The sequence below is a fragment of the Populus trichocarpa genome, chromosome 1 (genome assembly GCF_000002775.5).
Source record: "Populus trichocarpa isolate Nisqually-1 chromosome 1, P.trichocarpa_v4.1, whole genome shotgun sequence".
Taxonomy (NCBI): Eukaryota; Viridiplantae; Streptophyta; class Magnoliopsida; order Malpighiales; family Salicaceae; genus Populus; species Populus trichocarpa.
In genome coordinates this window covers 10,769,901-10,795,190 of record NC_037285.2, presented here as the reverse complement: position 1 = coordinate 10,795,190, position 25,290 = coordinate 10,769,901, and the positions used below count along the sequence as shown (strand labels likewise).

Here is a 25,290-nt window from a genome sequence, read left to right as displayed (position 1 = left end):
AAAACACTTGGAATAAAACAAAGAAAAACAGTTCTCATTAAACATATTTATTTTTCATTACATTTTTTTTCTAATTTTTATTTAATTGCTTTATTTCTTATTTAATAAACCACATTGCTAATGTTTTGCTTTTTCTTAAAAAGATATGAATAAGAGGAGAGATTTTTAACTGAAAAATACATATATTCCTTAAAATTTAAATTGTTATTTTTTTTACGGATATCTATTTTTATTGTTACTCAATTGAATAAAAAATCGAAACATTACATCAAATTCCCACCATAATATTCAATAACAATTAACAACTATTACTGTGAATCATGTTCAGTTCTCAAATTAAAAATTAAAAACTTTCATGATAGCAAAAGAAAGATCCAAAACAGAATTTATGACAGCTCTGCAGGTCGACTTTTAAAGCCGACAAGATCATCCCATGCCATAAAGTAACCTTGAAACAAATCAGAAATTTAGTAACTGCTGTTTGCAGCTCTCCTGAATTTAAAAGGTGCCAATTGCCGGCAATAGAAGCTCCAACCAGTAATGCCTTTCTGGCTGGAAATCCACCTCATCACAAGATGGGGCCTATACAATTTTTACCAGTCCCCTTCAGACAAAGGTTCTTTAAACAGTTTTCATATTGTACCAAAAAAGAGAGAACAGTTTTTCATGATACAGCCAAGAAGAGTTACTATGGAAACACTTGAAATATATAAGCATGTGGCACATGCAATGCACAATACTTGATTATTCAAAGCAGCAGCAAGGAGACTGTTACATCAATTTCTGATTAGCAGTACTTATTTGGTTTTACCATGCATCCTTGTGATGAAATCTAACACACCCCTTTTAGTACGGAACGATAATGGATTCTATAAGCTCTTGAAGGGGAGCAAGCTCCTTCTTGTCTATTAGCCCAAATTCCTGCACAAAAACAGTATAATGTAATATAAGAACAACTGCCTGACAACAAAGTTCTGCATGAAACTAGATTGCAGCTTTTTTTAAGAACAAATAGAACGGCAACTTGACAGACACTGTGATGCAGACAAAACAAGTAGAATTATTGTATTTTGCAGTGATTGTCAAAGATAGGGATATTTCTATGATTTCCAGATATGTTGGAAATTGTCTAGGTCTAGGTTTTTATTTCATGTTTCAGTGTTTTATTTGTCCTTAATCAAGTAGGTTTAATGCAGGAAAAGTAATATTTTTATTTTTTATAAAAGAGTCTGTATCCTTGTTGTTTAGGATCTAACTACCTAAAGCTTTAGGAATATGTTTAGTCTATAAATTACCTCCATTTGTGATGCTTTATTTTAGAGAATCGGGTGTTTGAATAGCTTCTCCAGCATTTATGCTTTAAAGGCTGTGCTTAGATGTGACTCCTGTGAACCCTATGTGTGATGCTTAAATTTTTCTTCCTCCACGTGTGATTCCTAGAAAACCTACTAGTATGAAGCTAGTAGCCTTGGACTTTCATCCTCAAATCAAATTCCAAACCGTAAATCCCTTTTTTTTTTACTTTAAAATCTTAACCCTTACAACCCCCAATTTCCATGCTCTGATCCTCCATAGAACCTAGTAGGGCAGACGTCTCAAATTTTTGCTGCATCACTAAGGAAGAGCATGAGGGGAAAAAACAGTACTAAGCAAACAGTAAATAACATTTTTTCAGGAAAGGAAATAAAGAATAAGATTTTTTTTAATAAAGAGGTTTAGAATATGTGCTGCATGGAAAAAATAATATCACATCAAGTTAATTGCGCTTGAAAAAAAGAAGTCCCTCTTGATTAACAGAGCAATATAAAATTATTTGAAATATGCAGCAAGGAACTCACATGGGTAAATAGGATGAAATGCTTGAAGCACGTGTTCAGATGGGCTTCCTCTTTGAGGCTCACAATTTTCTGAAAATGAGAGTGATAAATATGGGCATATACACGGAATAGTCGTTTGAAGATCGTCTTAACAACCTCCTTGAAGTTGGGAGGAAATGGTGCACCTGCAAAATTGAAATTAGGAGAAGTGCTCTTTTTTATGACAGCAGGGAATTAATTAAACATGCAGACTTCTACAGTTTACGATCATCCATGGCCCAAAAACACCATAAAATTATTAATATAGTAGTTGTAGACTTTCAATTACAGAGGCGATGGTGATGATGACATATCTGTAATGGTAATTAAACCAGCATCCCCAAAATCATTACCCTTGCTTACAATATCATGCATGAAAAACTCCAACCATTCTTATATTTATTATTAGCGAAGATTTGAACCCAATCCCCAACACAACCACAGCCTAACAATTTGTCACTGACCTGAATGTGTCTTAGGGCCAAACAAGTCAACTACGTTACCTTCATTTCGCAATAGTTTGGAAAAAAGTACCAAGTCTAATGATTAATTACCAAGTCTTTGAGGAAATATGGATTCATCGTCAAGCTGAGCTTCAATCCAGTCCATTAAATATTCAACATATTTTGGAGCAGAAACCTCAATAGGTTTCTTGATCTGTACCCCATCGGCCCATCTATACTCATACCTGAAAAATTTCATATGCATCAAATCACATTTGAAATACAAACACAAGGCTAAAACTGTTTGAATACACTTGGAATTAGCTTAATATGGATAGAAGCCAAATCCATAATAATCAGCTTGGTCAATTATCCTTTGTAAGCAATCTGGAAAAAGGTTGAAGAGAACTCTCGCCTTTCATTTCAATAACGAAAAATCAATGGTTTAATGTGCTATTTGCACATTCATTTGATTTATGGGAGCCCAAGTTGTAAAATTTAATATGCACTGGTGATCTCAAAACTTACAACTTAATCCATTGAAGATGAATAGTTTGAAAATACATGAGTAGAATCCATGTGGAAGACTAGGTGATGTGGGAGCACTGGTGATAGAAAACATCAGGACTATTAATTCAAGAAATTTAAATATCTAATTATTTTAGATATTTTGAATAAACATCCTTGTTTGGCAATATTCAAAATTAACTATCACACTATTTTTGAATGAACTGCACAGTGACTGTGAATGGAAAATCACTTGCCTGGTTTTTCAAAATGTTGAAAATACCATATTTCCTAAAGTCTAAAACAGAGGGGGTTTGGGTGGTCATATAATTCTGGTCGTGTGAAACGGGAACCTTTTATGGTAACTTCCTAGGTTGTTAGTCTTAAATTTATTTGCTGCCTGACAGAAAAGGAATTCCAGCCACCAGAAATGACAGGGAATTCTTCCCAAATACCCATCCAAGATGATATTTTGGAACATCAATACACATAAGCAAAACTATAATAAGGAAGTACAAAAAATCCATACTTGGGGCCTGCACTCATAGTAGAACAGTTCTCAGGAGTACAGAACTCTGTGAGGGTACCAAAGAGAAGATTCACTTGGTTGAAGAAATCCACAGCTGAAATCAGAAAGCCAAAAACTTTTCAGATTTGAATTTACATAGAAGCTTGCACTAAATTAGCTCTCTAAAGAAAGAATAATACAACAGTTCAACTCAATATTGCAGTGCTTCAAGTACCACACAATTTCATTATCCACACTATAATAACTGATTGATGATGGTAAAAAGAAGGTGCCAGAACTTGTTATTCTAAGATCACAAACAGGCAGAGAGAGAGAGAGAGAGAGTGCAATTACTGTTGACAGCAAGCCATTCATTCAAATCCTCTCCAGGAGGAAGTCTTACTGCTTCCCTCAGGTTTCCACTGCCCAAGGTCGCATCAATGTGCTTTCTAAGTTGCGCACCCTGCATCATGACAAGTTAGAGATTCAACAAGAATATTGCCACTGAGGAGTCTGTTTATCCAAGGCCTAATATTATAAATAAGGGATAGAGGCTCAGGCCAGACCTAACTGCGCTGTATATTAATCATTTCAATGCTTAAATTGGTATGTGGTCTTGCCATTTTTTTGAGCAACTGGATATAGATGATATTAAACGAATGTGTTTCGATGTCTGGGATGCTCTTGCTATTATGTTAGCTTTCTAAGGAAAGTTTGGTGTGGACATTAACTTTCCAGTCTAAGATTGGTTTTGCTAATCATATACAGAAAATGCATCGTCATGTCCCAAAATACCTTCCATAAAACTTCTATTGCTGTCTTTGTTATTAATGAATACCACGTGTTGAGACATTCGCAAATAAATTTCCCTATATGCATGTCTATGAATCACTTTACATTCTCAATTTATTTCCTTTCTAAAGTTTCCCAGCCCCTGGAACAACCTAAATCACTAATTCATTGTAATCCTACTCATTCATATCAATTATTTTAGTACCGAGTAACAATTGCTTAAGTTATAAAATTCCTCGTTTTACTCTAAAATCATAATTATTTGGTAAAACGAAAACTATCTCCTACACTTACCATTTTGCACGTTTTAGAATTGTAGTATGCTCTTATGTCTCAATTCTCTTTGAAATTGTTAATTTTCTTAAAGTTCTAGATTTCTCATTGATGACAGAAAGGAAACGTTCATTGACCAGAATACACTCTTCAAAAATTCATGTGCCTGTATTATATGCTATGTCTATTCTAGTCATGATATAGTTCATTTATTTAAGTATAAGATAGTGTTCCTTCGCTGTTGCTCTCCCATTCCTTCTTTAGCTCTTGTGAACTCCTCTCAACTGATTTAGAGGTCTCATACCTTTCAAGTTTCAACTCTTTGTCTTCTACTGTATGTGCAGATAACATAACTCGGACCCATTGTTCTTTCTAAATCATATTTTGCATATAATATAATTTCTGTGCATCTTTACCACTTAATTATTCTTGAATTTTCATATTTGTTTAAAAAGGCCTAGATCTAGTAAAGACACCGTGGGATTGCCAAAACAAATAAAATCTAATAAGTGTCCCAATGTCATAAACGTTTAACAAGATATTCATCATATTCTGATGTGGAAGTATCAAATTCTAAACAACAATTCCCCCCCCCCCCTGTCCAATGATCAGAAAGTAGAAGTTGAAAAAGACTACGCATCTCAAGAGACCGAACGGTGAAAATATCCTAGGAGCCAAATGTTCCCTCAACATCCGGTCGTCAAAGACATCTAAAGGCCATAGAGATTCAACATACCCTGGTATGAGGTCATACATTCATCACATTCAAAGACCATATTAAATATAAGCAGAATTATAAATCAAATGAAGAAAGGCAACCTTACTCCCTGATGGTGCACTCTTCTTTGGGCGGAATGTCCTTTGATTTCTGTTTTGAGGCAGCTTATTAGACAGATTAACCAGCAGAAAACGTAACAACGAAATTCCTATGGAATAAACAACAGCTTTAAATCCACGCAAAGAAACACTTTTTTCACATAATTGGCATGTATATCAATCAATTAACAGCTAAAATCTGTCAATTAAAAAAGATCCATCCTTTTTTCACATTTCAATGTACACTCCATGCAGCAAGTGACCAAAAAAATACATTCTTGTATTGATAGCTGCACATGAAACTAACTTGTAAGCTATCAAGGTTGATGCTTGAAGAGTAAACGAGTGCTAAGGGTCCAAAAAAATGGTGTCTTGATAACTAAAGTTAGGTCAACACAGGAAGAGAAGAACACGGCAGATCTAATTAATTAAAAGCGATCAAGAAAAATAAGAGGAACTAGTTAAAATGAACCTACCAAAGTAAAAAGGTTTTCACTTACCTGCCCAAACCAAAGAGACTGCTCATGGCTAGAGAGAGAGATTGCTTTTCTTTCTTCAGGGGTGTTTGGGCAATCAACGAAGAAGTAAAATACGGTTCTCTTTTGTTTTATAGCTTTTTGGGTTGGGGTTTCTTCTCAATTATTAATTATTATGGTGCGATGGAGTAATTGGGAGGTGAGAGATGATGGCATAGAGAGGAAATACGAAGGAAAAAGAACTTGTACCTTACCTCCTTTCTGTAGATGTATGGTACCTTTCATTTTGTGTATGGGAATGGAAAGTTCTATTAAAGTTTTTCCGAGATTTTAATATGCTTTTTATCCATTCTCTTGTGTTTTTCATTGTTAATAATGATTATTGTTGTTATCACTGCCTCTCTCATTTGGGTTTGGAAATGGTGGGGTGGATTGATGATGAGTGGGGAAATCATTCTCGTTTGCCATCATCAACTCAAGCAGGATTTTTTTTATTATATGAATAAAATCGAGTTAAATAAAATATATCCCAGAGAGAGTTTATACTTTATTTTGTTTTTTATACTATGATGAATAAGTTTGAGCTTTATATATATATATATATATATATATATATATATATATATATATATAATTCTAATACCCAAAAATCAACTAAAGAAAACATAATATTGAATCTCATAATTAGAAACTACAAACAAAAAAGGTGATGGTGTTTTAAAATCCAATATGGTCAATAAAAAAGGTTTTTGAGTGTTTGGATAGAAAATAATCACATGTTTACGTTAATGTTTCCTTGTCTAGAGTTCAAGAAATTGATAATTGGTGATAGAAGACTTAATACCTGCAAAACAGTTTTTTTTTGTAGGATTTAGAGATAATTCGATAATAAAATCAGTAATTTTTAATTAAAAAATGCAATAAATAAGAGAATAAACTTTAAATTATTGAGAACAATGGTGTTTATTATTAGTTATGCATGATAAATGCTCAATAAAATAAGAGTATGAATAGAAAATAGAAAAGGTGTGAACTATTTACCTGAGTAATTTAGAAAGTATATATAGTCTCTAAACTTTGTCATGTTGCTTGAATATTTATTTTCTCCTAATAGCATTAATGAGAGATAAGTATCTTTTACACAACATCAATTAGAGATAGATATCCCTTACAGAAAATTAATGTTGATGAAAATGTGGTTAGTCATTTGGAGACTTTATACACCTAAGAATATAGGGAGACAATCATTATTGACTTTTAATATTTTATGTTGAAAGATATGAGAATAAACAAACAAATCCACATGACTTAACATGAGGCCTAAAAAATTATCAACTTCATATGTATTTAGAAGGTGTTTGGCTTGGAGGTGTAGTGGTTTTTTTGGTGGGACCCATGTAAAAAAAACATGTATTTTTTATTTTTCGTGTGGTGTGGTGACTTTTTTTCAAGGGTACAACTCTCTTAAAATACAAACCACACCTCACAAAAACAAAAAATGCATGCTTTTTATGTGGGTCCCATAAAAAAAGCCAACCACACCTCCAAATCAAACACCCCCTGTTTGGAATGATTCCAAACCCAAGGGTTATAGACCTAACATCTTGCAAGACTCACATCTATTTGGGCTCAGCGTGTAGCTGAACCCAAGACAGTTAAGCCTAACATCTTGTTAGATCTACATACACTTGTGCTCAATGCATAGTTGAACCCAATGATATTTAGATCTAGCATCTTCCTATACCCACATGTACTCGAACTTAGCGCGTAGCTGAACCTAAGGATGTTTGAGTTTGGTACCTTATTAGATTCACATGCACTTGAGCTCAGCACGTAGCTGAACCCAAGGGTGTTAGGTCTAACATCTTGTCACACCTACATGTACTTGGGCTTAACATGCAACTAAACCTAAGGATGTTGGGTCTGATATCCTGTCAAACCCACATGTACTTGGGCTTAGCATGTAGCTAAACCCAAGGATGTTGGGTCTGGTACCTTGTCAGACACCCATATACTTGGGTTTAGCGTATAGCTAAACTCAATAATGTTGGGTCTAAAAGTAAGTTGGGACCATGTTATCTGGGCTTGATGTTCTACCAAGACTAGATACATTGAGTTATTACCCTGCATTTGGCTCTTATCATCATGAGCTTTTAAGCAAACATAAAAAATATATTGATTCATCAAAAAAAAAAAAGAAATAAAGAAGAAAATAGACAAAACATTTATTTTTCAACATATCATCGAACTATTTTTTTCATGTAAACTAGAATTTGGAATGATAATAGATCAAGATGAAATTTTAACATATATGCACTTGATGGAGAATGCCCGACAACCATCAACTACTCTCATAATGATCTAGGTGGGCTGGGATGAGTGAAGGGCTTTGTCAATTAATGAGCATGGATATGAAACCTGATTTAAGGTACTGCCCAATTTTTTCTTCTTTTATTTTTCTTCAACTTGGACCAATTCAGGCTTTAGTAGGCCAAGTCTTAGGTCAATCTGTCATGCCGATCTAGGTTTTATGACTATGTTTGTGAGGGTATACAATCCAATGGTATTTTTAAAAGAAATTTTTTTATTGCAAATCATATGAAATCATATCTTAAAAAATAAAACATAAAGGTAAATAAATCTCAATTTTAAATCACAATACCATATGATGAATTTCCTCAATAAAACAAAAAATAAAATAAAGTTACGAGCACAATAACATCCATAAAATTTTATATAAAAATCAACAATTTTAAAAACTTAGCCTAATAAGTCAACATTGAAATCTCTTAACCCAACTCTTTGTATAATTTAGGTTTCAAAGTAAATTATGTGAGAGTTATCATGACGTAACACATTTGATTGAGTATGTCCAAAGATAACCTCGATGATCAGTAAAAACATGGTTTGACTTAAAAATTCAAGATGACACCTTTTCAAAGAAAATATGCAGACGACAAAAAATATTAGATCAACCCAGGTTTCGCAGCTTAACATGCCAAGCTCAGACTCAAATCATGGACTCCACTAGTTTTTTAAACTATTTTTTTTATTTTATTATATGATAACAAAAACACATGCTCGTAAAATCAAACATCAACTCAATGTCAGGATATTTGTTTGAGACCACGATAACCTCATGGAAGCAAACTGAAACATATTATAAAACCCAGTTCCCAATAAACTCAAGCTAACTCATCAAACCTGTAACTTGGGTTATAAACCCTATTAGATTTAATAACTTTTGTTTTTTGAAAACTATTTTTTATTTTAGTACATGATAACAAAAATAAACACTCGTAAAATTCAATATTGACTTAATATCAGGTTGTTTGTTTGAGATTGCAACAATCTCATAGAAAGCAAACAAAAAAAATATAAAACTCAATTTTCAATCAACCCGAACCCAAGTTAATCCATCAAACCTGTGATTCGAGCCATGAACTTCTATAAGTTTTAATAACTTTGTTTTTTCTGAAACTTTTTTTTATTTAATAATACGATACCAAAAATAAATACAAGCAAAATTGAGAACCAACCAAATATGAGATAATTTGCTTGAGATCGTGATAAACCTACAAAAAAAAACCAAAATAAATTATGAACCCATTCAAAATCAACCAAATGTTAGATAATGAAACTGAAAAAAATAATAGTAAAGAAAAATTAATAAAAACTTAATGTTGAAGGATATAATTAAAAAAAATAAAGGAAAAAAGGGTTATGTGCACGTGTCTAGGTGGCCCAACAGGCTTGGGGCAGGGTCCTCATACTAAGGACTTTTTTTATTTTTTATTTTCTTAATAGGAGAATGACATGTCATCCGCTCTTTCTTTTTTGAAAATGCGAAAATACATTAGCCAACACGTCACCTTTTGTTCCATGTTTTCCTTATTGTAGAGGCATATGCAAAATCATGTGAGGTGTTCTTTTGATCTAAAAATTCATTTTCAACCCGAAACATAATCCCGAAACATAAAATCAATTTGGAAAAAAATCTCTCCTAACCCCGATTTACATTCTCTAGAAAGATGAAGGTTTAAAAACATCTCAATAGAACCCCTTATCGAAAGGAACATTTTGACACCAATATTGATCTATTTTGTTGTCGGAATATGGCTAACTAGTGGTTTTCTTTCTCGTTCACCATTATTCGACGATTTTATCTCTTCTCCCTGCAACTCAAGGATTGAAATTTTAAGAAAATATATTTTGTACCAAAATTAAAATTACAAAAACTAAAAGGATTGTAGAAGAAGGAAAGAAATAAGTGGACTAAACATAACTTTTAATATATCATTTATCATCTAGAAAAATACAAGAGATGTTGCATATTTATTATGGCATTTTTAACTTGTTGGATATTGTCATGGTATTTAAGAAAGTGTGGTTCTTGTTAAAAAAAAAAAAGAGTCTCATTGATACATTGAAGAAGTAGATTCTTATTATATTAGTGGCTTGTATAATGCTTCGGACTGGGTCAAATTTTTATCAACGTAAAAAATGGATGTTTATGCAATGCTAATATTTTTAAAGAAGTTAAAAAAAATGACACTCGAGTAATTGACTCAAGTTGGTTCAATGAACACAATTAACTTAATAACATGATTAAGAAAATAGGCAACAACAGTAAATAAACCAAACTAAAATAATATACAATAATTAACTTAAAAAATAAATATTTTTCAATATTATGGAAATATATTATCTCAATATTTAATAATAAAATAAAAATTAAATAAGAACATGATAACTCTATAAAAAATAAAATAGAAAACTCAAAGCTTAATTTTTAATAAATTAAATATAAAAGGATAAATTAACCAACTCACAGTGTATTATCTAGTGTGCGCGTGTGTGTAAATTACATGACATTTTCACCTAAAAAAAAAAAAAAAACCTTTTTGTTAAGACACTTAATTCCATCAATGCATCTCTAAATTGTACAAGTGGACTAAAAATCTAATGAGCGCGTAGCTTGTAATCCCAAGCATTACTCAAAAAGATCTCATGCATTCCTCTTAGTGAATTCTTCTAACAAGTGGGGGAAAAAATCATACCAATTTTAATATTACACTAATAAATGAAACTCAAATCCATTGGATATTGTTGAAGAATGTTATTGAATTGTATTTTTCTAAAATTTTAAATTTATTTTAAAATTTAAATTAATATTTTTCATAATTTTGATATTCTATATTAAAATTAAAAATATAAAAATATATTATTTTAATATATTTTAAAGTGAAACAATTTAAAAAATACTTGTATCATAATCTCAAACACCATGAATGTATTTGTGATATCGTGTTTTTGAAAAAATAAGTATTTTTTTATTTTAAATTAATTTTTATAGTGTTTTTAAATTATTTTAAATAAATTTAAAAATATAAAAAAATATTATTTTAATATATTTTTAAATAAAAATATTTCAAAAACTAATTATCAAGTACCATAATTACCAAGTACGAAAAATATATGTACTCCACTTTTGTTGTCTTCCCAAAAATCGAAGCATTAATGTCCAAAATTCAAAATTCCAAAAATAAAAAGCCATTTCACCACCGAACACAAAAAGTTTATTAGTTCTCTCTCTCTTTTACATTATACTTTCCCCCAACTATGTCCAAACCCTCGTCTCTGATCTCCCATTCCAAGGTAAAAGCAAAAAATAAAATAAAATAAAATAAATCCTCTTTCTTTCTGATTACACATGCAAGGATATAATATCTCACAAACTAACCCTGAAATTTCCTTCCTTTTTCCAATATTTGTTGAACAGGGTTGCTTAAAATAGTAGCAGAAGAAGTCAGGACCCATACCCAAGTGAAGTTGGAGAGAAAACTGAAAGAAATGAGCAACTCATCAGTCACAGTGGCGGCGGTGGGTCCAAGGTCACAACCAGGTTTCACGGTGGCTCAGTGGCATGAGCTAGAGCATCAAGCTCTTATCTTTAAGTATTTAAAAGCTGGATTATCTGTCCCTCCTTATCTTCTCCTTCCTATTCGCAAGAGTTTCCAGCTTCTTTCCCCTGGTTTCTTGCACCCATCAAATTGTAAGCTACAAAAACAAAAACCCTTTTGGCTTTAGTTCTTTTATGTTTCATTTTTCTTGGATTTATCTTTTCTTCTTTGTTATTGTTAGTTTTTCTTTAGTTTCAATTAAAGTTGGTGTTTTTAAGATTTATAAAGTTTGGTGAATTTAGGACTTGTTTGCTTATAATGAACGAGGCAAAAAATAAGTTGGAGATGTCAATCTGATTTGTGACAAATTTTATTGCCCTGTGTGACGGTGGCTACTCTTTAACTGACCCAAATGTCAAGGAGGGCTTTTATCAGAATTGTATCTCTAATTTAATTTCAATTGAAGTTTGTGTCTTTAAAATTGGAACAGATTGGTATTTGTTTAAAATTAAAGTTGGCAAGGTTAGTCTAATTTTTTATAATTTTTACTGTTCACTGTGATAGTAGTTTCTACTCTTAATCAACCCATATGTAACTATGGATTCGTTCTCAAAATTTTTATCATCTTAATCAATTCAATGAACTGCTTATTCATTCAATTATTTTGAGACTGGTTAAAAACTGCATTTTGTTTCTTTTTGCTACCCCTTTTGTCACGTTCAGTAATCTGTTTTTATATTTGGACTGTTAAATGCTTTGACAATGAGGTGAGAAATAGTATGCAACGAGACATCCAAATAGCCTTCAAGTGACTGAATTTTACTCCAGGTAAATGGTTTGGAGGAAAATTTACTGGAAATGGGTAGTGCAGTTTTCTGACTTGTGAAATTATCTTAATTTGCAAGTCGTCCTGTGTGTGCTTGTGCTTGTGCTTGCATGTGTGCACTTGTCTTGTCAAATGTCTTGGTGATATCTAGTTAATCATATAATCTTAAAGTTGCAGGTTATATTTTGTGTTTGTTACGTGCTATATTGGTCTTCTTTTGCAGTGAGCTATTGTTCCTATTTTGGGAAGAAGATTGACTCAGAGCCAGGAAGGTGCCGGAGGACGGATGGCAAAAAGTGGAGGTGCTCCAAAGATGCTCATCCAGACTCCAAGTATTGTGAGCGGCATATGAATAGAAGCCGTAACCGTTCAAGAAAGCCTGTGGAATCACAAACTACTTCTCAGTCCATGTCAACTGTTGCGTCAGAAATTGTAACTGGGAGCAGCAGCAGTGGCAGCAGAGCGTATACGACTATGCCTTTACCCACCATTGGTAATTCTGGGCCCTTAGGCTTTGGAAGCAACATGTCACGTTGGCAGATGGAGTCTATGCCTTATGGTGTTAATAGTAAAGACTACAGGTGCGTGGTTGTTATTTGTACTAATCAAACTGCATGTCAAGCAAAGGTTGTATTAAAGGATTTGTGCTTGATAGTAATCTATATTTATATATTGGTACATCTATGGGTGATGCGGTATATCAATAGAGTGACATGTGATATTTGATGCACCCTGTATTTTTGAGTAACATGCTGAAGCCAAGCCATTTAAACATTACATAAAGCAATTGTCAACCCTTATGCTGCATTCAGCAAGCCAAGGTGCTCGAGTCATGATGTTCCAGTGCTTAAAGTTTATATTTGCTACTGTCAATATGTTTGCATGAATTGGTGGAAGCACCTTGGTCATTACAGTGAGATTGATAACTAACTTCATATTACTTATTAGCTTTGTAAAATGAAGGGCTATAGTGATGGTCTTGCACATTAAGTTTAGCAATATATTACTGCATTGATAAATCATGAAGGTTTAAGTGCTAAATGTATTGGATTAAGTGGTGAAATTGATGACTTGTTTTGAAATCATACTCAGAAAGCACTCCAACATTTTTCATTAACCATTGACTTCAATGGAAACCTAATATCTCATTTTAACAAATTAGGCTGACATAACAAGTTGAAAACTTGGAATATGTTGAATAGTTTCATCTTTCCCATATCCCTCTTTGCTGTTGCTAGCTTGCTGTGGCTTGTAAGGAGTCTTGTTGTCATCAATAATATTTCTTAAAATATCAACTTTTGTTGGTTTCTCATCCTTTATTTGGAGCTGGCAGTAAGCATTTTTGGCAACCAACTAAAACCCATTAGCTGCATTGCTAGCCAGTATCCATACAATGACATACAAAATGTGGCTTGTCTTTGGATTGCCTCTATTCTTTCAGATTAATACTCAGATAATTTGGATGCTGTTGCAACTTTAAGAAATATAGTTCAGACTTGTCTAGAATTCTTGTTCCTTTTACATCAAAATATAGTATCACATTTTTAGCCTGTCTAACAGGGATTTTATGAAACAAGTAAGAACTGAGGTTCAAACCTTAAAATCCCCTCCTTTCCCCACTCTAGTTTGTACAATTGCTAGTGCAACCAAATTTAGCTATCATTGGTGACAGTTGCTCATGTACACTTTATGGTCTATGATTAATGGTAGATGGAGCTATGCTGATGAGATTTGGACTTTTGGCTATATAAAGCTACACATCTGAAAGTGTTGGAGTGATCTATTCTTGTGTTACCATAATATTTTTCCTTTTTTTTCTTGTTCTTGCTCTCTCTCTCTCTCTCTCTGAAGTTTGCTGCACCAGTTTATCCATTTATACATATTTATCATTTGTGGTCTCCGTTTTATGATTTCTTAGCTTTCAGAAGATGGATTGAATTGTTCCCGCATCCCATTTCCATGCTTAGATGCAATGTGTAAGTTTGTTAATTAAGAAAGAAAATGACTGTGAATTGTATAATAGTTTTGAAGAGAATGGAGTGGGTAGCTTACATCTGACTTGCTCCCCACTAGACGACAGCATCATGATCTTTTTTCCTTTTTTTTTTAAATGTACTACTACATCGTGATCTTGGTTGCACTTGAATATGTAAAGATTAGCTTGGATTTCTTGGAGAGTTTGATCATGTGTTGCAAAGGAAAAAAAGGTTTCTGTGATCCTTTCAAAGCATACTCTAAGGCCATGGAATTTATTTATAAAGAAACCAACTGGGCATCTTCTTTCAAACTGGCATTGCAGGTCTCTCCATGGACTGAAGCTTGAAGCAGATGAGAAAACTTTCTTACCAGAAGCTTTGGGAAATACAAGGAGCTTCGGGATGAACTCTACTGTGGACAGCACTTGGCATCTCACATCCCAAGTCCCTGCAAGCCCTGTGCCAGAATCAAGAAATGATGCTCTTTTGCAAAACTACCCACAACTACGGACACTGCAGGATTTTGAGCCCCTAACTGTTGATGATGCACCGTCAAAACAACAAGAAGAACAATATTTATTTGGAAGGGAGTTCAGTTCATCAGGATCTATGAGGCAGGAAAATCAGTCTCTTCAGCCTCTCTTTGATGAGTGGCCTAAATGCAGGGATATGGATTCCTATTTCACTGATCAAAGATCTAACAAGAGCTCTTCTGGTGTTCAGTTATCAATGGCCATTCCAATGGCTCCTAACTCTGCTCCGAGGAGTTATCATTCCCCAAATGGTAAGTGTGTTTCCCTCTGGAATGTGCTTTCCACAACCTCCCATCCTAGGCGACCCAAGACTTGATGGAAAACAAATAGACGATTTCTAATTATACTGTATGTTTTCATGCAGATGCTTAAAAGGAGCGTGGGAATTTCTTGCAAGTTATTTTGATGGCTTCATCAAGAAATGCCATCAAAATTTCTCTACGTGGTTAGGAGAACATTCCTACTCTGGTTGTGGATTGACAATGTTGTTGTGTTCGGGTACTTAAAATTTACTACTATGGATGGTTCTTATGGTAGACTTGTCTGACTACTTTGAGATTGCGTGCTTAAGTTCTCCCTGTCCAGCATAAAATCAGACATCATAGATGTCTTGAAACCTTCTTGGTTATTACTAATGTTAATGTTAATTTAGTGTTTGGCATGTTGATTTTGTTATGATCAAGTCGATCTCCACACAACTTTTTATGCTCGATCCAATTATATCTTTGTAAAGGTCTACTTATGAAATTGATAGGTTTGTTCAATTTGATACCCGCATTATAATTCATCACGTAATGATTAATCAAGTAAATTAGACTCCCTCTTGCAGTGTAGAACTAATAATCATTCAGAAAAGAAAATAGAACTCGAAACTAGTTAAAGATCGCAGATAACTAAATCCCACAAGCATCAATCTAAACCCTAAGCATTACTCTACAGTATAGCCCAAAGATGACCGTCTACGTCATCCTCACGTTGGAAAAGCTCGTGTTTGGATTCTTATTGCCATGGTTTGGATGGATGCTGAGCCATGAGTTGCTTCATAAGGCCTTCATTCTCGATCTCTTTGCTTGTAGGGAGACCTAACTGCTTCTGTCGTTGATCAAACATCATCTTTTCCACAGTGGACCTTGTTTCTGGATCCAAATCAGACAGCTTGCTAGGCTCTGGTTCCGTTTTTTGAATATCAATCTCAGAACCACCCTTGAACAAGGACTTCCACCAATTCATCCTATCGCACTTCGTCAAATGCACAGAAAGAGTCTTTTGGTCCTCCAAATTCCAGAGAGAATCATCAACCTTGATTGTCTCAAATAGTTCTCCTTCGAGAATTGAAGGCTGACCTTTGAGTCCAACTTTCGCAGATTTTTTCTTCATCTCACACACAACGTCCCTAGAGTTTGTTCCAGGAGGGACAGGCACAGTAATAGTAACCTCTTGAAGTGTCTGTGCCCATGAGTAATTGTCCATGTCAAGACCATTGTCTTTGTTTGGAACCCGTAGCCTTTTCTTCTCCTCCTCTCTCTTCTTCTCCTCGGTACGTCTTTTCTCTTCGGCTTTGATTGAATCCTCTTCAGCCTTGATTCTTTTCTTGAACTCCTTAACTAGGGCAAGAGACATCGGTCTTGAGGACATCAGACTTTTGAGACAAAAAGTTGAGGGCAGACTCCAATAACCCTAGAGGGTTTGAGGGATCAAGTACTACGTTGAAGGACAACGAGGAAGAAGGAGATGCTGGGGCTTGCTGGTTTTGTTCAGGCTCTTCGTAATCGGAGAGAATGGCCATGATCGAATTCCTAGATTTCTGCGCAAAAAAAAGAGAATTTAATAGTTCTTTTTTTTCGTTTTTCTTTATAGAAGGAATTAGTGAATATTACTATTCTTGTGAAATTCCTATCCGATTTCGTAACGAAATTCATCCTCAGTAAAGGACTCGGATTTTTTTAATTATTATTAATTAAATGCCACATATATTTTACAATTAATAAACGGATTTCATGCTTGATTAGGATTTGATTTGATTTTTCCTTAATAATTTGTTTGGAACCCTTTTAATGATAGACAAAAAAACAAAACAGAGGAGTGACTCTGATTTGCTAAAATAATTCCAAATAAATCATACTATTCCAAGAAAATCCTTGTGTTCTTTTTGTCTCAAGAACCCTAAAACTTGTCTCATACTTACCAAATCCAAGAACTTGTGTTCACTTGAAAAAGAAAAATGTAATGGGAAAAATAGACGTAAATAAGTAAACTCTTGAGTCACACATATATATATGTACATGAACTGAAGCAATTCCACAATCTCAAATGACAATCAACCAGGTGCTATAAGAGTAAGCCCATTTCATGCTCAAGCTGGCAGTAGCACCTGAAGCAACAAGGACTAAACCTGGGTTTCCTGTTTCAACACGTGAAGAAGACGCTAAAAATTGTGATATTTGAAAGAAGCATATGCACTCTGCCAAGCAGTGAGATTTTGACAGACTTTTCAATATCTGGTAGTTGAAGTGGGATTATGGTGGATTCTGCCTTGTTTATGAGTACATATTTAGCAGAGTCAGCTCTTTTGCTGGATAATAGTAGAGAGAGGTGTTCTTTTTCATTCATCGGATTGAAGATTATGGGCAGTTGCAGCTGGAATCAATACAAGACAGAAAACTAAGAAGAACAAAGGGTGTGTCATGAAATCTTTGTCTCTCTTTTTTTTTTCTTTCGATGACTTTTTATCTTTTCTTTCAAAATATAGTTATTAAAACATGATAAAAATAAGATTTTAAAACCAAAATATAAATATCTAAAACTACAGGTATTAGAGATAAATTAAAAATTTTAAAGATGAAATTGTACATTTTTGTTACTAAAGATTGCACTATAATGAAATAGTGCAAATGTGCAATCTATAGTGGAGAGCTGCAAGGAAAGTCCTAGCTTTCTTTTGAAAACAAATGTCGCGTGCGTTAATTACGAGAGTGGTGCGGTGCCTATACTTGTTGAGTTTTCTATGTTTTTTTTTTTTTTTTTTAATTTTTTTATTGAAGGGGTTGTATAATCAAAATTTGATCAATTAAGATTTCTTGTCATTTATACTCTTTTTTTTCTTCAATTTTCTCAATTATAACAAAATATTAATTTCAGTCAAACTTTCACCCGACCAATGGGTTGTCTAGTTTGATTATAAACCCAACTTAGTCTAAGTCAAGTTGCAATGTTTTTCAGATCAATTCAGGCTGGGCAAGGTTTGATAGCTATGGACCAGAAGATTGAACAGATACGGCGTCTCAAGTGCTTGCACCACCACGACTCGCCAGCATATCTTCAAGCCACTTCAATATACCTGAAAGGATCTGAACTCTTTTGAAGTCTTAACAGAATTCTTTCGAGATACCATTTCCTTGTGTATATGACATTAGGCTAACAAATAATTAGAACAAGTTCAAGAGCAAAGTGATTGAAGATTAGAATAACAAGATTGGTAATGACAGTAAATCCGGGTTTGCTGCGAGGTTCACATGAAATCTCTTTTCACCAATGACGTAGATGCTTGGATTTTCAAAAGAAGACAATTTGGAACAAAGAAACCAGTATCAATTAGCGCAGGAGCATAGCACTGTATGTGTTTTCAGGAAAAAAAAAAAAAACCCGTCTCCTAGGTAGTTGTTTTGAAGGCCACTTCATAAATCAATTTTGCTCCCATGAATATGAAAATTAAAAAACTTTCACAAGATAACAATTGCTTCATATTTTATAGGAACTTTTCCAAGGGAAATTGGCAATTTTAAGTTGGAAAGCAAATAAGAAAAGAAACAAATAATCAAGGGTAAGAATAAAATATGATCTTGCAAGTACTCGGAGTTCTAACCAACAGAATTTGCCACTAGTTATAACACATCCTGGACTCACAGGAGAGAGTAGAATCAATCAAAGCCCTACTAGAACAGTAAACCCACCCCACAAAACAGAAAATGAAGCTTTGCTTTACTGGAAATGTAAGAATATTCTGCGTTGGTTATCACACAAATCAGGTCTCTAACAAGCAACAAAAACAAGATGGTATGCAGGTCTTTTTTTTCATGTTTGTTTAATGTTGTTATAGAAGACAGCTGAAGTAGTAATCTAGCACACGGCTCTAGCAGTAAACTTAGCTTGTGTGTTCTCGTTTGTCTGACTGATACAACCTGCAAAATCCATAGCAAAAAACTGAAGAGAGCTCGCTTTTCTTTCTCAGTATCTCCTTTTCTTTCAAGAGGATAATGAGGCACAGGACAAGGTTAGGCACCCCTTTGAGCTTTTCAAAAAGAATATGACAATAAAAGGGTTCAAATTTAGCAGTGAGACAGTTAATAAAAGAGGGAGGGGGGCATGATAGGACCTCTCATTTATGTTTGCCAAAGCACAACCAAGACGAGCAAACAGAAAGGAGGGAAAAATTACTGTTGTTTTTTTCAATTGATGGTAATGCCACTATGCTTATAATGGTAACAGCGCTTACAACTTTTTCAATGTACGTGTCAAATGGTCAAGCACTCTGCCATGTCAATCTTCCATACCTGCAGGAAACAAGAGATCGTTATTATAATAGAATCACTCCTACAACAGAAGGGGAGAGGGGGGGGGCTTGTGGTCTGAACCAGATGGGCACAATATAACACATAATGGACGATGCTGACATCACGGAACTCAATACTACAGTAGAAAAATGGCTCAATCCTGAAATATATTAGAGCATAGATGTTTAAAGTCTGATATTATCGCCAACAGCAATTAGCTGAAAGTAGCAGGCATAAAAAATCTTACAATCTCGCTTTCCTAAATGAATTAGACTAGTGAGAAATCAATCCTCCAGAACTTGTGAGGGATTCCACAAAGTCCGTAGAGACGTAGAATGCAAAACAGAAAACCCGGAGTCTAAGAGACCCCCCCCCCCCCCCCCAACACACACACACAAATTATTGAAAACTTCAAGCTCCAAAACAGATTTGATTTTAACTACCCTAAAAACTCTTGCAGCCTATTACCATCTCTCCAGGATTTGTGGGTAAACCCACTTCTAACCAGTGATTCCCCAAACCTCATAAAACTGGAGTTAAAAAAAGACAACCACGAGTCTAAGAGACATCCCCGCATTAATTATTGGAAACCTTAAAGCTTTGGAATTGGATATGATTTCAACTACTCTAAAAACCTTTTAATCTATCACTATTGCCCTGATACATTTTCCAAAAAAATACAACGCAATACTTGTGGCAGCATATAGTAGGCTAAAAATGTGACGGAACTTAAAAATGCTCTTAATATCTCCTCGATGTCACATTGCTGCTAGAAGTCAGCAATCAATAGGACAACTATAAGATTTTACTTTCACTGCTTCTTGGTTATTTACTACCAACTTTTTCCTCCTGATGAAAAATTACAAAAAGGATTCCTATCACCACAAGCAACAAGTCCTAAATATCCAAAGCCATTCCCATCCCAGCATATACACACATGCACTGTGAAGTAGCATCAACTTCAGCACATCAATTTCAGTTCGAAAAATGTCACTACTTGATGCCAAGCCTAACACCAATCAATACTCCCCATTAAGCAGCAAGCCTTGATATTAAAAGAAAATAGCACCACTTTAGGGCGTGAGATTATTCGAGGTGCGCACAAGCTGCCCAGACACCAATGTTAATAAAAAAAAAGAAGAAAGAAAATAGCACCATTACATATAGCCAATTAAGTACCAGAATGATGAAAATGAAAGTTCGCAAGCTACGAGGAAAAGAACAAGTTGGAAGTAGAAAAAGGTCAAACAATATAGCAAGCAACAAAAATAAAGAAATAAAAATATCCAAACACTAAAATCATTACAATAACTTAAAATGCTCCCATACCTTTTCCAGGAGGAAAGAATCGACTGGAAAATGTTTCCAAGACTTTCGACAATGATCCAGCATTGACAGACAGTTTGCTCTTCATGTCAACCAAGTCAACCCCATTATCCAATAGAAGTTTCTTATTAAAGCTAGACAACCTTCCACTGGTTTCTCTTTGCAATAGAGAAGCGCGAGATGCAACATTATTCCACCCTTCCCCCGCAACATCTCTGGCAGAAAGAAGACCATTTGATTTGGCAATCGCCAATGCACCACTTCTTGTTGCCACAATAGCTTAAAAAAATAAATAAATCAAGCATTACATCAACCTCAACTGAATCAATTCCATTCTTTTTCGAAAGAATCATTTATAACTATCTTTTGGGTAAGAATAAAACAGTTTCAATTACTAAGCAAAAGGGAAGGAAAATTTCATATGGTACCATTATAAGGGACTTGAAAGAGGTAATTAGCAGGAAGCCCGATACCAAAACCAACAAAAGTGATGCCCACACTAAATCCAACACCACAACCAGCACCAACATACCCAATTGCTTCTGGACCAAACCCAGGACCCCATCCAACACCACAGCCAATGCCTATCCCCATACCCCAAAATGCTCCAGATGTTGGATGTACTGGGTTCCATCTTTCATATCTCCTGCACAGCCCTTTTATTATCATTTTTTACCTGAGAAAAACACAAGGACAAACAATGAATCATTTTATGGTTGAAACATAAATAGAATAATGATAAAAGAAAAGGAAGAAAAAGAAAGAAAGGATTGTCGTCACCATAGACAAATACTGCTTGCTGCAAGTATTGTCTTCCTCATCCTCTTCTCTTGATTCCGTGACCGTGAGCGAGTAAGGGGGTGGGTTTGAGAGTTTTTGTTGACGGTGTTAAGAATCAGAGATGCCGTGGGCTCGTTTCAAGACTCAAGTTCGTTTTCTTTCCTTATGTTGGGCTACTGATACTGGGTTTTAAAATGGATTGGTTGCTGTTTCTTGAGTCACATATTTTTGTTTTGTTTGGCATAGCTTTTGATTATTTGTCAAAAAAATTTCTTGAAAAAAAAAAGTTGATTAATAAACTATATATTGTCCTTTTATGATGAAAACTTGATAATTGTCAACGCAGGCTGGATTAAATTTTTGGTGAATGTTAAAAAAACACCTAGGTGTTATTAAGGTGTTTTCTAGCAAAAAAAACAAATAAAAAAATAAAAATATAAAAAAGTTAACTTGATGTGATTTAGTTGATTTTACAGGTCCAAAAATAACTTGAACGATAGATAAATGTATAATTTAACCAAAAAAAATTAAAACGATATCTTTTATTAAATATTGAGGCAACGGTATATTGAATAGACTTATATTTGCTCGAATCAAATTAAATTTACTTGATTAACTAAGTTTAACTTGCTAAATCCCCGATCCAGTTTATGAAACCCTTAGAAAGCAATTAATTTTTTTTATTAAACTTAAATATTCTCAATTAACTCAACATTAGAGGATGAAATTAAAAACAAAATTCAATTAGAAAAAATAAGTTAAGTTAAGTTAACCCGGGTTAACCTGTCATACCCGAGTTATGAGGTCGGAATAATCGCGTATAAATAAAAAAGTATTAAGCTAAATTTTCAATCAACTTAATATTGAATGATGAAATTGAAAAAATAATAATAATTAAAAAAAACATAAAAAACCACTCGAGTCAATCGATCATGCTTGTTGCCCTAGTTATAAAATTATAATAACCTCATAACAAATAAATTAAAACTAAAACTAAAACTAAATGACAAAACATTGTTTACTAATCATTGTACATAAACTCACAAACACTATTCTTTAGTTGTTCATGTTCGCATTTTTTTGCACTTTAATCCATGTAGTTTGCAGAATTTACAACTTGGTCATAAAACTTTTTTTTTTGTTTCACATTGTAGTTTATGGGAATTGAAAGAAGGGAGGGAATGTCGTTGAAAAAAGAAAGAAATATTTTGATCGATCATATTACAACTACAGAAAAATCAATCTTGGTATTTATGGGTTTGTTTGACAAGGAGGGTTCAGTAAAGGTGCATGGTAAAAGTTTTTTCATTTTGATTTTGATTTTTTAGGCCTTTAGATATTGTTTTAGGGTTGTTATTAAGTTACCATGATTTATTGAGAATTAAATTTTACGATTTTTCAGATAGGATTTTTCGAGTCTAATGACTTAGATCATAAGTTTGAAAAGTTAATACAAGTTTTTTTTCTTAAAAAATGCTTTATAATTCTCTTTATTTTTTTATCGAGTTATTTCAATCTCATGATCTAAACTGTGGATTTGACGAGATATTCCAGATTAACTCAACCCTGATACCGGGGTGACAGATTTGTTACGTTACCTCGGGTTGATTAGGATTAATTTTTTTTTTTACTATTTTTTATTCTTTCATATTTAATAGGCTGTAAATTAAGATATATCGTTTATTCTATATTAAAAAAATATTTTTGTTCATGTTATCTCGATCACTTTTCTTTTTAAAATTAATCAATTTATTATTTTTTTTATTTTTTTTATCTAATTAAAATAAAATAACTTTATTTAACCTTGTTGGGTCTATAACTCAAGGTAAATATTTTTTTTCTTTTATGCGCAGAAAATTAGTCCACCTTGGCGGCAAAACCGGACACCAAAGCTAGTTTGTAGTATTCCTTTTGAATTATATAGACACACATGCATGCATATACACGTGTGTGGGTGTGTAATGTTTAATATATTAAATTAAAATGTGAAAATCAAAAGAAAAAAAGAAAAGAAGCCCAACCCGTCCCATAAAATAAATAAATAAAAAATCCAACAGCACTCCACCGAATGTAAAATTACGGAGGGAGACTAACTGGGCACAAGTTTATTTCACCTAAGACAAGGAGACTATTTCGTCTAGGAGTCTTGATGGCATTGGCTGACAAATCGTACAACTCACTGAACCCAGAGTCTGGTTGGAGTTGTACAATAACCCCTGTAAATTTCTCGTAAAGTCATCGATTAATTAGTTCTCTTACCTTGTTTTTCCATAATTTTTGGCTTGCTCAATCACTTTCTGAAAAATCCTTCCACGCATTAATCTATCGCAAGCTAAGAAGAATATTGACCATGTTGTGCCAATACCCTGGGGACAACAATAAAATCGTTCCTTCATCTCAAAAAACTAGTGTAAGCAAGAGTTCAGATGAAAAAAGCATGCCTTCATCTAAGAAGATTACACTAAGAAGTTCCGATGGAGAAACCTTCGAGGTAGAGGAGGCAGTAGCCCTCCAATCCAAAACCATCAAGCACATGATCGAGGAATCCTCCTCGAGCAACCAAGAGGTCATCACTTTGCCTATTGTCTCCGGCAATATCCTAGCCAAGGTATTGCAATACTGCGAGAAGCACATCGAAGATGACAGAAGCACCGCTAAGGAACTCAGCACATGGGATGCCGATTTTGTCAAGCTCGATGAAGACACGCTCTTTCAACTCGTCCTTGCTGCAAACTATCTTGGTATCGAGAGATTGGTCGATTTGGCGAGTGAAGGTGCATGGAGCAAGGTGAGGCCAGAGATCGGAGGTTTGGGTTTTCGCAAGATGTATGGAAACAACTGTAGTTCTTATGAAGATGAAGAGATTGAGATGGGGTACCTATGGGTTTCGGGTAGTTATACAGGGTAAAATGCCCTCATCATACTCTATCAGGTTGCTATGAGAATAGTGGTTTTCTCTGATTTTGTTTTACATAACTTCTACACAACAACAATTAGTCTTCTTTCCTTTTCAAGCATTGTTATTATTATTTTTTTAAAGAGAGCTTGTGTTTTTTTTTTAATTTTATTGTTATTACTACTGTTTTTGTGAATTACCGGAAATTATTTATCACTTGTTATTTAATTTGATATATGTTGTTGAAGATGAAATTCTTGCTTGAAAGCTCTTTGAATATTTGGGTTGGAATTGGATGATACCTGAGCTTTTTTTTTTTTTTATTTGTCATCGTACAAGATTAGAATATAAGAAGAGACAATGGAAAAGAGTTTTTTCGTACATTTATTAATTGAGGATTGAATAATTTAACTGAGTTAATTTATTTGATTTTTAATGGATTTTTCAACCGAATTATACAGTCACAAATTTATGACCAACATAATAGGTCACAAATTACATTTAGAAAAAAAATTTCGGGTGTCCTAATAAGAACTTCTTAATTTAGAATAATATATATTAAACTCAAAACATCTCTAAAAGATCAAATCTTATCTATAATATATAGCTAAAAACAAATTAAAGTTGAATTTGGAGTAAATTGTAGTTGAGGTTGTTTTTCAAAATATTTTTTATTTGAAAATGTATTAAAATAATATATTTTTTTAATTTTTGACATAAAAAAATCTAAAAATACTTAATTTAAAACTAAAAATAATTTAAAAAATTCAATCCAACCAGACAAATAAACAATTCCTTAAGAATAAATCATTCATGATGAACATGTCCA

General features: G+C 33.7%; 5 protein-coding genes across 6 annotated transcripts; 2 read left to right on the top strand and 3 right to left on the bottom strand.

Moving 5' to 3' along the window:
- Positions 1-617: 617 nt before the first annotated feature.
- Positions 618-5,964, bottom strand: LOC18094083 (MOB kinase activator-like 1B). The gene is made up of 7 exons (XM_006368248.3): positions 5,696-5,964; positions 5,199-5,247; positions 3,669-3,777; positions 3,336-3,429; positions 2,411-2,544; positions 1,839-2,002; positions 618-921 (listed from the first exon to the last, which is right to left on the bottom strand). The coding sequence occupies exons 1-7, from the start codon at positions 5,719-5,721 to the stop codon at positions 847-849; spliced, it is 651 nt and encodes a 216-aa protein (XP_006368310.1). The 5' UTR covers positions 5,722-5,964; the 3' UTR covers positions 618-846.
- Positions 5,965-11,186: 5,222 nt separating this feature from the next.
- LOC18094082 (growth-regulating factor 4) lies at positions 11,187-15,570 on the top strand. Its single transcript, XM_024588200.2, has 5 exons — positions 11,187-11,329; positions 11,454-11,726; positions 12,624-12,981; positions 14,700-15,160; positions 15,274-15,570. The coding sequence occupies exons 2-5, from the start codon at positions 11,525-11,527 to the stop codon at positions 15,279-15,281; spliced, it is 1,029 nt and encodes a 342-aa protein (XP_024443968.1). The 5' UTR covers positions 11,187-11,329; positions 11,454-11,524; the 3' UTR covers positions 15,282-15,570.
- Positions 15,571-15,732: 162 nt separating this feature from the next.
- LOC18094081 (protein BOBBER 1) lies at positions 15,733-17,792 on the bottom strand. The gene has a single exon (XM_024588201.2). It carries the CDS (start codon positions 16,542-16,544, stop codon positions 15,909-15,911), a length of 636 nt encoding a protein of 211 aa, XP_024443969.2. The 5' UTR covers positions 16,545-17,792; the 3' UTR covers positions 15,733-15,908.
- A 928-nt stretch (positions 17,793-18,720) lies between these two features.
- LOC18094080 (cadmium-induced protein AS8) lies at positions 18,721-21,733 on the bottom strand. Of its 2 annotated transcripts, XM_024588202.2 has the most exons (5): positions 21,566-21,733; positions 21,214-21,461; positions 20,789-21,064; positions 19,402-19,459; positions 18,721-19,087 (listed from the first exon to the last, which is right to left on the bottom strand). In XM_024588202.2, the coding sequence occupies exons 2-4, from the start codon at positions 21,452-21,454 to the stop codon at positions 19,446-19,448; spliced, it is 531 nt and encodes a 176-aa protein (XP_024443970.1). In that variant the 5' UTR covers positions 21,455-21,461; positions 21,566-21,733; the 3' UTR covers positions 18,721-19,087; positions 19,402-19,445. The 2 variants fall into 2 exon arrangements, with proteins under 2 accessions (XP_024443970.1, XP_052312504.1); XM_052456544.1 differs by having other exon boundaries at positions 18,721-19,459.
- Positions 21,734-23,795: 2,062 nt separating this feature from the next.
- LOC18094079 (SKP1-like protein 1A) lies at positions 23,796-24,473 on the top strand. The gene has a single exon (XM_006368243.3). It carries the CDS (start codon positions 23,916-23,918, stop codon positions 24,471-24,473), a length of 558 nt encoding a protein of 185 aa, XP_006368305.3. The 5' UTR covers positions 23,796-23,915.
- The last annotated feature ends 817 nt before the right edge of the window (positions 24,474-25,290 follow it).

What these genes read in the sequence shown, in the direction of transcription:
- LOC18094083 (XM_006368248.3), bottom strand. Translation starts at nt 5,721, where the DNA reads ATGAGCAGTCTCTTTGGTTTGGGCAG. An exon ending in AGTCTCTTTGGTTTGGGCAG is followed by an intron (nt 5,248 to 5,695) that starts GTAAGTGAAAAC and finishes GCCTCAAAACAG; the next exon opens with AAATCAAAGGACATTCCGCC. An exon ending in GTGCACCATCAGGGAGTAAG is followed by an intron (nt 3,778 to 5,198) that starts GTTGCCTTTCTT and finishes GTCATGATGCAG; the next exon opens with GGTGCGCAACTTAGAAAGCA.
- LOC18094082 (XM_024588200.2), top strand. Translation starts at nt 11,525, where the DNA reads ATGAGCAACTCATCAGTCACAGTGGCGGCGGTGGGTCCAAGGTCACAA. An exon ending in TTTCTTGCACCCATCAAATT is followed by an intron (nt 11,727 to 12,623) that starts GTAAGCTACAAA and finishes CTTCTTTTGCAG; the next exon opens with TGAGCTATTGTTCCTATTTT. An exon ending in GTTAATAGTAAAGACTACAG is followed by an intron (nt 12,982 to 14,699) that starts GTGCGTGGTTGT and finishes CTGGCATTGCAG; the next exon opens with GTCTCTCCATGGACTGAAGC.
- LOC18094081 (XM_024588201.2), bottom strand. Translation starts at nt 16,544, where the DNA reads ATGTCCTCAAGACCGATGTCTCTTGCCCTAGTTAAGGAGTTCAAGAAA.
- LOC18094080 (XM_052456544.1), bottom strand. Translation starts at nt 21,454, where the DNA reads ATGATAATAAAAGGGCTGTGCAGGAGATATGAAAGATGGAACCCAGTA. An exon ending in CTTTCAAGTCCCTTATAATG is followed by an intron (nt 21,065 to 21,213) that starts GTACCATATGAA and finishes TATTTTTTTAAG; the next exon opens with CTATTGTGGCAACAAGAAGT.
- LOC18094079 (XM_006368243.3), top strand. Translation starts at nt 23,916, where the DNA reads ATGTTGTGCCAATACCCTGGGGACAACAATAAAATCGTTCCTTCATCT.